We start from the raw sequence: 12,515 nt of genomic DNA, 5'->3' as shown, positions 1-12,515 counted from the left end.
GATTTGCCCAGTTTACTGTGGACAGTCTCTGTCTCATCCCATTGAAGTCGGCCTTGCCCAAGTCTAGAATTTTAGCAGTTCATTCAATTTTTACCCTTTCAAACACTACATTGAACTCGATCATGTTATGATCACTATTGGATAGATGTTCACGCACAGTTAAGCCGTTAACTAAATCTGGTTCGTTACTCATTACTAAATCTAGTATGGCTTGCCCCCTTGTTGCCTCTAGGACATACTGCTGTAGAAAACTATCCTGGACACACTCAAGAAATTCACTACCTTTCTGACAGTTGCTAGTCTGCTTTTCCCAATCTATGTGAAGATTAAAGTCCCCCATTAAGACCACTATGCCTTTCTTATACGCTTGTCTAATCTCTGCATTTATACAATCTAGCACTTCAGAGCTACTGCCAGGGGTCCTATACACAACTCCCACTATAGTCTTAGATCCTTTCCTATTTCTCAATTCAACCCATAAGGTCTCTGTTGGCTGCTTACCTCTTGTTATATCCTCCTTTATCAATGAAGTGATTTCATCTCTAATCATTAAGGCTACTCCTCCCCCTCTTCCATTTTCTCTATCTCTCCTGTAGACCTTATAACCTGGTATGTTTAGTTCCCAATTCTGACCATCCTGCAGCCATGTCTCAGTAATAGCTACCATGTCATACCCTCCAATTTGAATTTGAACCTGTAGTTCATTTAATTTATTCCTTTATACTCCGTGCATTTGTATATAGAACTCTTAGTTGGGCCACACACCCTAACCTGACCTTCAGCTTTGATGCTGGGTTAATCGCCTTACGCCTTCTAGTTTTACTTTATCTGTCGTGCCTAAAGTACACGTTCTTTCCGCTGCTCTACGCTTTTCCCTTTCACTTGTTCTTGAACAACTGTTTGTACTATTGGTATTGTAAATTTCCCCTGGGTCTTCCCCTCTCTTGCTGCTCTCAACTTTACTCCCTTCTGACTCCCCGCTCAGGTTCCCATCCCCCTGCCACTCTAGTTTAAACCTTCCCCAACAGCACTAGCAAACACCCCTGCGAGGACATTGGTCCCGGTCCTGCTCGGGTGTAACCCGTCTCGCTTGTACAGGTCCCACCTTCCCCAGAACCGGTCCCAATGTCCCAGGAATCTAAATCCCTCCCTCCTACACCATCCCTGCAGCCACACATTCATCCAGTCTATTCTCCTGTTCCTATACTCACTAGCACGTGGCACCGGTAGTAATCCTGATATATACCACAAACAGCAAGGGACCCAACACTCAGCCCTGTGGTGCACCACTGGAAACTGATTTCCATTTGCAAAGACATCCATCGACTTTTATCCTTTTCCTGTTCCTGAGCCAATTTTGGATCGAATTCACCACATTTCCCTTTATCCCATGGGCTTTTACCTTTCTGACCAGTCTGCCATGTGGGACCTTGTCAAATGCCTCGCTAAAATCCATGTAGACAACATCCACTGCACTACACTCATCAATCTTCCTAGTCACTTCCTCAAAGAATTCTATCAGATTTGTAAGGCATGACCTTCCCTGAACAAATCCATGCTGACTATCCCTGATTAAACCATGCCTTTCCAAGTAGAAACAAAGTAGCTTCTACAAGTGTGATTTTTTACTTTACTGTCAATAGCAGGAAACGTTTTTTACTGTCATCAATCATACCCGAGACTCCCACTAAATTGCAGCTTGTCCTGACATCCTTTAAAAAAAATTGACTATTTTCAAAAAAAACTTGGCAAAATTATACAAGCCAAGATGCAAATATCAATATGTACATGTGGCTAAGTTAGTATGGTGGTGAATCACATAGTCCTGGGCTTCAATCCTTGGTCTTTGCTGGATTGACTGGGAACACTAAAATTGCCCTCCATGTTCCAGAGCTCGATAATAGGTTTCCCACTTTCAAAAGCTCTCCAGTGATACCTGCCAGAAGTTCCAAACAGGTGAGGATGAGAGACTATTTAGCTGTGATGTCCCCCATGGAAACATATTCACGGTCTAGCCCCATGCATAAAGAGTGGTGCCTTGGCAAGACAGTGGAGAGCTGCTGGTGCCCAGTGAACCCTATGCCAACATGTATCATCACACTCAGGAGAGGTGAAAATTGGAAGGATGGAGCTCAAGGTTGACTCAGATAAGTCAAAAACAGGACGTAGACCATTTGATTTGAGGACTGAAGTCTATAGCAGTATCCAGGTAGCAATGTCGCTGAATTGTTTATCTTTGGGTTAAAAACAAGTTAGGACACTTTGAAAGTCAGGCATTTTGATGAAACTCCCATACCTTGTAAGCAAGGTTCTTAGACAGTGTCTATCTGAGGAACAGAGTAGGTGAGACCATTTGAAATGACTCTCTGTAGTAGGAGGGAAGTTTTGTCAATTGCATCATATGTCTGTGACCAGAAATGAACTCTGTACTCAAGGTGGAGTCTTACCAGAGCATGATGACCTCATAATGCTTTCACACCCCAGCAAGCGAAATGCGAGCAAATAAATCGCTCCCAAGTTTGCTTCGGGTTTAGTGAGCCAAATTCATACTGGCACCTCCAGAACCGAGTTGTACTTCGAGTTTGTCTGGCTGTTGGTGTTGTTGCACCGTGACATTACAATGCATGTGCATGGGACAGTTTGGTAAAGTCATAAGATTAAAATGCTTTTTACCATTCCCAGGAGGGACAACCAAAATAGGAACCACTTTGCTGCACCATTGAAGATAGTGTGTAAATGCAGCCTCAGACTTATACTCCACTAAATTGGCAGTATGGTTTGGTGCTTTGTTGGCTTTGATTCCTGCTCCATAATGACTGGACCTGTCCAATATAGACTCCTAGTACTCCTATCTCTCAGCTTTTCCTTCAGCTCATTTAACATCATTCATTGCATAAATGTGTTTCATATTCTTTCTTCCAATATGTTATACCTTGCACTTATCATATTGAATTTCATCTGCCATATTTTTGATGATTTGCAATTTTTTTTCTCTGCTATTCTGTAGTTTCTTCAGTGACTCAACTGTGTCCCCCTGGTTTAGCATTATCAGTGAATCTGACCAAATTGCATTGTGTTTCTGAATCCAGATCATTTATATGGGTTAGAAACAGTAAGGGGCTCCGATCCCCGAGTCCTCTTAATCTCGCTAAGCGTGTCAGGGAGGAGGAGGAAAAAAAACTTGGACAGCAGCTGGCACTGACAGTTACTTAGCCTGTTTCAGCCTGGCTACCACAAATTTTTTAGGGGAATAGGATGAACATGCAAATTTTGAAGTAAAGGGAAGGTGGACTGGAAGGAGGAGACAGCATAATGCAGGGACAAGTTCACAATCATCATATTCCACAGTATATTCAGTAACTCTCAGGTCATGTGGCTTCAGTGCACGCAACCTTCATTTCTCTTCCAGTACAATGATTTAAATCACTAAATCTTGATCTCCTTGACTTATTGAAAGTCTTGTTTGATATAATTTTCAACAACGGTTTCCTTGTGTATTGTATGTCCAGCCAGTTACCAGCTCTTGCCCTGCTTCACTTGATCCTCTATTTATTGACATTCTTAGCTTCATTATCAACCTAAATTCACTGAACTAAAATAAGGTTTAATAAAGCAAATCCTCGCACATTTTCTAACCAGCCATGGAACATATGCCAACTGATGATGTCATGCACGTTCTAATGCTTGGAGGTGCTGCTGCTTAATACTCTAGGATGCTGCTTTATATTCTGCAAACATCATATTGGACTCACATGCTACTGCCAAAAAAGGTAGATTTATTTCAAATTGTACAAAAAAAGCAATGCACTCTTCAAACTGGACTAAAAACTTGAATTTGTTTCTCCCAGTCAGACTTGTCTTGCTTGCATCAGACTTACAAGCTGTGCAGTCTACACTTGTGGCAGTACAGCATATAGAATCATAGAATCATAGAAGTTACAACATGGAAACAGGCCCTTCGGCCCAACATGTCCATGTCGCCCAGTTTATACCACTAAGCTAGTCCCAATTGCCTGCACTTGGCCCATATCCCTCTATACCCATCTTACCCATGTAACTGTCCAAATGCTTTTTAAAAGACAAAATTGTACCCGCCTCTACTACTGCCTCTGGCAGCTCGTTCCAGACACTCACCACCCTTTGAGTGAAAAAATTGCCCCTCTGGACCCTTTTGTATCTCTCCCCTCTCACCTTAAATCTATGCCCCCTCGTTATAGACTCCCCTACCTTTGGGAAAAGATTTTGACTATCTACCTTATCTATGCCCCTCATTATTTTATAGACTTCTATAAGATCACCCCTTAACCTCCTACTCTCCAGGGAAAAAAGTCCCAGTCTGTCTAACCTCTCCCTGTAAGTCAAACCATCAAGTCCCGGTAGCATCCTAGTAAATCTTTTCTGCACTCTTTCTAGTTTAATAATATCCTTTCTATAATAGGGTGACCAGAACTGTACACAGTACTCCAAGTGTGGCCTCACCAATGCCCTGTACAACTTCAACAAGACATCCCAACTCCTGCATTCAATGTTCTGACCAATGAAACCAAGCATGCTGAATGCCTTCTTCATCACCCTATCCACCTGTGACTCCACTTTCAAGGAGCTATGAATCTGTACTCCCAGATCTCTTTGTTCTATAACTCTCCCCAACGCCCTACCATAAACGGAGTAGGTCCTGGCCCGATTCGATCTACCAAAATGCATCACCTCACATTTATCTAAATTAAACTCCATCTGCCATTCATCGGCCCACTGGCCCAATTTATCAAGATCCCGTTGCAATCCCAGATAACCTTCTTCACTGTCCACAATGCCACCAATCTTGGTGTCATCTGCAAACTTACTAACCATGCCTCCTAAATTCTCATCCAAATCATTAATATAAATAACAAATAACAGCGGACCCAGCACCGATCCCTGAGGCACACCGCTGGACACAGGCATCCAGTTTGAAAAACAACCCTCTACAACCACCCTCTGTCTTCTGTCGTCAAGCCAATTTTGTATCCAATTGGCTACCTCACCTTGGATCCCATGAGATTTAACCTTATGTAACAACCTACCATGCGGTACCTTGTCAAATGCTTTGCTGAAGTCCATGTAGACCACGTCTACTGCACACCCCTCATCTATCTTCTTGGTTACCCCTTCAAAAAACTCAATCAAATTCGTGAGACATGATTTTCCTCTCACAAAACCATGCTGACTGTTCCTAATTAGTCCCTGCCTCTCCAAATGCCTGTAGATCCTGTCCCTCAGAATACCCTCTAACAACTTACCCACTACAGATGTCAGGCTCACTGGTCTGTAGTTCCCAGGCTTTTCCCTGCCGCCCTTCTTAAACAAAGGCACAACATTTGCTACCCTCCAATCTTCAGGCACCTCACCTGTAGCGGTGGATGATTCAAATATCTCTGCTAGGGGACCCGCAATTTCCTCCCTAACCTCCCATAACGTCCTGGGATACATTTCATCAGGTCCCGGAGATTTATCTACCTTGATGCGCGTTAAGACTTCCAGCACCTCCCTCTCTGTAATATGTACACTCCTCAAGACATCACTATTTATTTCCCCAAGTTCCCTAACCTCCATGCCTTTCTCAAGCGTAAATACCGATGTGAAATATTCATTCAGGATCTCACCCATCTCTTCTGGTTCCGCACATAGATGACCTTGTTGATCCTTAAGAGGCCCTACTCTCTCCCTAGTTACCCTTTTGCCCTTTATGTATTTGTAGAAGCTCTTTGGATTCACCTTTGCCTGATCTGCCAAAGCAATCTCATATCCCCTTTTTGCCCTCCTGATTTCTCTCTTAACTCTACTCCGGCAATCTCTATACTCTTCAAGGGATCCACTTGATCCCAGCTGCCTATGCATGTCATATGCCTCCTTCTTCTTTTTGACTAGGGCCTCAATCTCCCGAGTCATCCAAGGTTCCCCACTTCTACCAGCCTTGCCCTTCACTTTATAAGGAATGTGCTTACCCTGAACCCTGGTTAACACACTTTTGAAAGCCTCCCACTTACCAGACGTCCCTTTGCCTGCCAACAGACTCTCCCAATCAACTTCTGAAAGTTCCTGCCTAATACCATCAAAATTGGCCTTTCCCCAATTTAGAATATTAATTTTTGGGCCAGACCTATCCTTCTCCATAGCTATCTTAAAACTAATGGAATTATGATCACTGGTCCCAAAGTGATCCCTCACTAACACTTCTGTCACCTGCCCTTCCTTATTTCCCAAGAGGAGGTCAAGTTTTGCCCCCTCTCTAGTCGGGCCATCCACATACTGAATGAGAAATTCCTCCTGAATACACTCAACAAATTTCTCTCCATCCAAGCCCCTAATGCTATGGCTGTCCCAGTCAATGTTGGGAAAGTTAAAGTCCCCTACTATTACCACCCTATTTTTCTTGCAGCTGTCTGTAATCTCCTTACATATTTGCTCCTCAATTTCCCGTTGACTATTTGGGGGTCTGTAGTACAATCCGATCAAAGTGATCTCTCCCTTCTTATTTTTCAGTTCTACCCATATAGACTCAGTGGGCGAACCCTCGGATATATCCCCTCTCACTACTGCCGTGATGTTCTCCCTAATCAAGAACGCAACTCCCCCTCCTCTCTTACCTCCTGCTCTATCTTTCCTATCGCATCTATACCCTGGAACATTGAGCTGTCAGTCCTGCCCCTCCCTTAGCCATGTTTCAGTAATAGCTATAACATCCCAGTCCCATGTACCCATCCATGCCCTGAGTTCATCTGCCTATTTAAAGATGTATGCGGTAATAATGTAACAATGGTGTGTAAATTCATACTTTGCTGCTCATTTTGACTTTGTTACAAACTGGCCTTTGTGCTTCCTAATCATGTTAGCCATACATGTGAATTTAATCCTGCAATGGTGTACATCATTATATTAATCCTGTTACTATAAATATTGTCTATTGTAATTCACTGTAGTGTTGAATTATTCATGTTTTTCCTCTAAAGATGGATCAAAGTAGCAGCCTTTAGGTGTGTGTAAAGTTTTTTAGTTTTACGTTTCATCATGTAAGGCCGTTTCCTTTCCAGCACAGTTATGAAAAAGGACAAGGAACAATCAAGCATAAAAATACTTAACTGGAGGAGGGCTAATTTCAGTGAGTTAAAAAGGGACCTTACCCTGGTGGATTGGAATCAAAAATTGCTAGATAAAACAGTAATTGAACACTGGGAGGTCTTCAGGGAGGAGTTGGTTTGGGTACAGAATAGACACATTCCCACAAGGGGGAGAGGAAGGGCATCCAAAGCTAGAGCTCCCTGGATGAATAAAGATACAGAGATTATAATGAAAGAGAAAAAGGAAGCTTATGACGTGTAGTGTTCATAATACAGTAGAGAACTAAGATAAATACAGAAAGTATAGAGGAGATCTAAAAGGAATAAGAGTGGCAAAGAGAGAGTATGAGAATAGATTAGCGGCCAACGTAAAAGGGAACCCAAAAGTCTTTTATAAACATCTAAATAGTAAAAGGATAGTCAAAGGAAGGGTGGGGCCAATCAGGGACAAAAAAGCAGATCTTCTTGTGGAGGCAGAGGGTATGGCTGAGGTATTAAATGAATACTTCGCATTGGTGTTCATTAGAGAATAGGATGCTGCCATTGTAGCTGTAAAGGAGGAAGTAGTAGCGATATTGGCTAGGATAAAGATAGATAAAGAGGAGGTACTTAAATGGTTGGCAGTACTCAAAGTAGAAAAGCCACCCAGTCCAGATGGGATGCATCCTAGGTTACTGAGGGAAGTACGGGTACAAATTACAGAGGCTCTGGCCACATTCTTCCAATCCTCCTTCGATATGGAGGCAATACCAGAGGACTGGAGGACTGCAAATGTTACACACCTGTTCAAAAAAAGGGGAGAGGGATAAACCTGGCAATTACAGGCCAGTCAGCCTAATGTCAGTGTTGGGGAAACTTTGAGACAATAATCTGGGACAAAATTAAATGGCACTTGGAAAAGTATGAGCTAATAAATGATAGTCAGCACGGATTTGTTAAAGGGAAATCGTATGCGACTAACTTGATTGAGTTCTTTGATGAAGTAATGGCGAGGGTTGATGAGGGTAGTGCGATTGATGTTGTGTATATAGATTTTAAAAGGCATTTGATAAAGTACCACATAATAGACTTGTTAGCAAAATTAAAGCCCATGGGATTAAAGGGAAAGTAGCAGCGTGGATACAAAATTGGCTAAGGGACAAAAAGCAGAGGGTAGTGTTGAACGGTTGTTTTTCAGACTGGAGGGTAGTATACAGTGGTGTTCCCCAGGGAACGGTATTAGGACCATTGCTCTTTTTGATATATATTAATGACCTGGACTTGGTTATACAGGGTATAATTTCAAAGTTTGCAGTTGACACAAAACTTAGGAATGTGGAGGCTGGTTACAGACTTCAGGAGGACATGGACTGGTGAAATGGGCAGACACATGGCAGCTGAAATTTAATGCAGAGAAGTGTGGACTGATACATTTTGATGGGAAGAAAGAGGAGAGGCAATATAAACTAAACGGAAAGCAAAATACTGCGGATGCTGGAAATCGGAATTAAAAACAGAAAATACTGGAAATTCTTACAAGTGCTGCTAATGGTTCTGATGTTGTCCTTTACAGCTCTGCCGTTACTTCATCAAAGAACTCAATCAAGTTAGTTGCATACGATCCATCTTTTGTTTCTTTCTTTGTCCCATTCCCACCCTCCTTGCCTTGCACCATCATCCCTTTTGTCATTTAGTCACTCCTGCCCTCCACCCTATCAGAGACCTTCCCTTTTGTTCTTTCTTCTCCTTCCTCCCCCCCCCCCCCCCACCCCTACACCCTTTCCCTGGCTCTGTACTTGCTTTAAAACTGTTTAATCTTCAACTTTTTCCAGTTCTGATGAAGGGTCATCGACCTGAAACATTAACTCTGTTTCTTTCTCCACCTGACTTGCTGAGTATTTCCAGCATTTTCTGTTTTTATAAACTAAATGGTACACTTTTAAAGGGGGTGCAGGAACAGAGAGACCTGAGGGTGTACGTACACAAATCTTTGAAGGTGGCAGGACAAGTTGAGAAGGCTGTTAAAAAAGCATATGGAGTCCTGGGTTTTATTAATAGGGGCATAGAGTACAAAAGCAAGGAATATATGCTAAACCTTTATAAAACAATGGTTAGGCCTCAGCTCTATTGTGTTCAATCCTGGGCACCACACTTTAGGGAGGGAGTCAAAACCTTAGAGAGGATGCAGAAGAGAATGGTACCAGGGATGGGGGACTTCAGTTATGTGGAGAGACTGGAGAAGCTGGGGTTGTTCTCCTTAGAGCAGAGAAGCTTAAGAGATTTGATAGAGGTGTTCAAAAGCATGAGGGGTTTTGAGAGAGTAAATAAGGAGAACCTGTGCTGAGGACACAGATTTAAGGTGATTGGCAAAAGAACATGAACATTTTCTTTATGCAGAGTTGTTTTGATCTGGAATGCACTGTCTGAAAGGGTGGTGGAAGCAGATTCAGTAATAACTTTCAAAAGAGAATTGGATAAATACTTGAAGGGAAAAAATTTACAGGACTATGGGGAAAGAGCAGGGGAATGGGACTAATTGGACAGCTCTTTCAAAGAGTCGGCACAGGCACGATGGGCCAAATGGCCGCCTCCTGTGCTGTAACATGCTATGATATCACTCAAAGTGCCTTTTAGTTGCTGTTGTCCCTTTTTCTGCCATTTCTTTTTTCATTGTTTTTTTTAGGTAGATTCCAAAATTCTCTGGTGTTGCTGATATCAAACACCTGGTCACAGGCTAAGCTGAATGCTATGACTAATTACAGAGAACACATATGGTTTCCCACCACTGCCTGTAAATTGTTCTGAGATTCAGCTCCACTGGTAGAACTTTCTCTTGCAAGCGATTAGCTGGAGGTTTCTCCTATTTATTGAAGACCCGAAATGGAAATCATTTGCTTAAATAAAATGTAAAGCCTATGGATTTTTCTATTTCTGTGCAGCTTTGGATTTCCGTCTGGCTTGTTTCAAGAAATGTGCAGTCTTGCAATTACCATTGGATGGTGGATTTCTCTGTGATTTTTTTTTCTCTTCTCTCCCACCTGGACAGTCCTTGTGCCACACAAATGGGGTGTGCTTCACAGCGTATCCAGGCCAACATTTATCCCTCAACCAACATCACTAAAACAGATGATCTGGTCATTTATCTGATTGCTGTTTGTGTGACCTAGATGTGCATAAATTGTCTGCCACCTTTCCCTACATAACAACAGTGACTGCACTTCAAAAGTAATTCATGTGCTGTAAAGCGCTTTGGGACATTGTGAGGTTGTGAAAGACGCTGCATAAATGCAAGTTTTTTTTGTGAACCACTGGATTAGAGTATAAGATTTATATTTCCCACTTAAAACATTTTGACTTCTAAAAACCCTCCATAGCCAAAATATTCAAATTGTACATGTATAAGAACTTGGAATTAATCATTTCCAATGTCCATGGTGTGTTTTTTTTTCCTGACAGGCTACCAACAACACATACTTGCTTCAATGTACTCCTGCTTCCAGATTACTCCAGCAAGGACAAGCTCAAGGAAAGGCTTCTTAAGGCAATCACATACTCAAAAGGCTTTGGCATGCTGTAATTAACTCGTGGCTATGCAAGTGTTCTCATAAACCACACTCAAATGAAGACACAGAATCTTCTTTTAGAATACAGATTTGCCAGCTATATGTTGAGATAGGAAGCCTCATTGTAATATTAAACCTTATATTTTTCTCCTTTTTCAATTGATCTAAATTTGTCATTTTAACATTGAGTTACCCTGAAGAGCAGTACAGCTCATTGTCAGGTTTGTACTGATGACCCAAACAATAGCAGTCTGATTTGATTTCACTATAAACTGCCAAACTCAAAACATTTGTACCCGTATTTCTGGCCTTGAATGGGGTTATTTAAGTGTTAAGTTAGGGATGTCGATTTGTTCTTTCGTTACACATCCCAAAATCCGTTTATAAAAGGAGGGAATGGTGTAAACCTCTATACAGAGAACTTTTTTTTCACTTTTACACCTTCTCTGCCTGTTTCCCCCGGCCCCCACCCCCCCCCCCCCTTTTTAAAAAAAAAGAATGTGGCGAGGAAAGTGCTTTTGGCCATTTTAAGTGGGTAAGAATTTGAGGGGAAATGCTTCGGCCAGCTTAATGAAGAAGAGGTGGTAATGGGAACATTACTGAAGGTGTTTTTTAAACAAACTGCCACTAGCCTTCCTGTGCCTCAAGGTTTTTCCTACATAATTTCCTCAGATATATTGAAGGATGGCAGTCATTTTCTTTTATACTTTTATACTTGATTTTCTTCTATCTCCTGAAGGGGATGTGTATTCACACAAGTATCAAGCCACTTAACTAAGAAGGACCTGTAGTGCATGTAACTAATCTTGTTTCATAGTGAATATAATGACTTATATTGAATGATAAAACATCAAAATGCTGAGACTTCAGAAGAAATTATTTGGACCTGTTGATCTTTGTCCCCTAATAAAATGGGAATCATGTCTCTCACAATGCACAGTTGGTTGTATTTAATGTACAAATAAAATTGAGAACAGGATGTATAGTTATTATGTAGACAGTACTTTGATTTGGGGTGTATTTAAAATTCTGAGTATTAATCTGTAGTGTTGGAAATAAAATGGAGTGATGCAGCATCTTGCATTTAAGTTTTTGTCCTGTCTTTTTTTTAAAATCATTCCTGTTAACATTGGGATGGGGAGAGAAACTTATGTATGTTGTAATGTAGTCTTTACCACATTCAGAAAATTGCACTTTCTTTCCCCATTGGAAAAATTAATCTGAGGGTAAACTAGCCTTTGACAGCTGAATTTACCCCTACAAAAATACCTGATTTGTGCCACATGTCTAATTGTTTGGACCCTGAAAAATAGGATTCCAAACTTTGGTGGCTTGATTACCAGGTTAGAGGCATACACTGTACACACCACTGCTGGATCAGCAATAGCAGGAGATTGAATACAGGAGTTCAGTCAGTGCATATGAACCCCATACATCCCATCTACCTCGGACAGAATTTGATTGCTTATGCATATCCCTCAAACTCCCTTGATTGTGGCCTACAATAAAACAATGAAAAAGGCCACAAAAGTCACTTCTCCGATAGCTTAGTGCGTAGACCGGTATGTGGTGTGGTGGCTAGCCATACCTACTAGGAATTCTCAAGTACAATCCCTGGTCTGTTCAGTTAGCAAATGTCAAACCAGGATTGCTATGATTGAGCAACAAATAGTTTATGTGTCTCTGGGCTAGAGGAGGACTAGGGATCTCTCTTGATCATTATCCGTCTCAGTACTGTAGTATACAATTTGTAGTTTGCAGGTTCCTGGTTCGAGGGATCTAATCCTTGTACCAAGTGATCAATCCCCAATTTGTTTCTGGCCTCTTTCCATAGGTTTAAGCCCATTCATCAACTACACCCATGATCGCAATACCC

The 12,515-nt window shown here is 41.7% G+C and overlaps 1 protein-coding gene across 1 annotated transcript in view; it reads left to right on the top strand.

The window, feature by feature from the left end:
* LOC137323973 (ubiquitin-protein ligase E3A-like) overlaps window positions 1–11,727 on the top strand; it is a 52,269-nt gene extending 40,542 nt beyond the window's left edge. Inside the window, exon 10 of the mRNA XM_067988138.1 lies at window positions 10,533–11,727. Within this exon, the coding sequence (XP_067844239.1) occupies window positions 10,533–10,653 (121 nt within the window). The 3' untranslated portion in view covers window positions 10,654–11,727. The remainder of the gene's footprint in view (window positions 1–10,532) is intronic.
* The last annotated feature ends 788 nt before the right edge of the window (window positions 11,728–12,515 follow it).

Source organism: Heptranchias perlo, chromosome 1 (assembly GCF_035084215.1).
Source record: "Heptranchias perlo isolate sHepPer1 chromosome 1, sHepPer1.hap1, whole genome shotgun sequence".
NCBI lineage: Eukaryota > Metazoa > Chordata > Chondrichthyes > Hexanchiformes > Hexanchidae > Heptranchias > Heptranchias perlo.
This window is presented reverse-complemented; position numbering and strand designations above follow the sequence as displayed.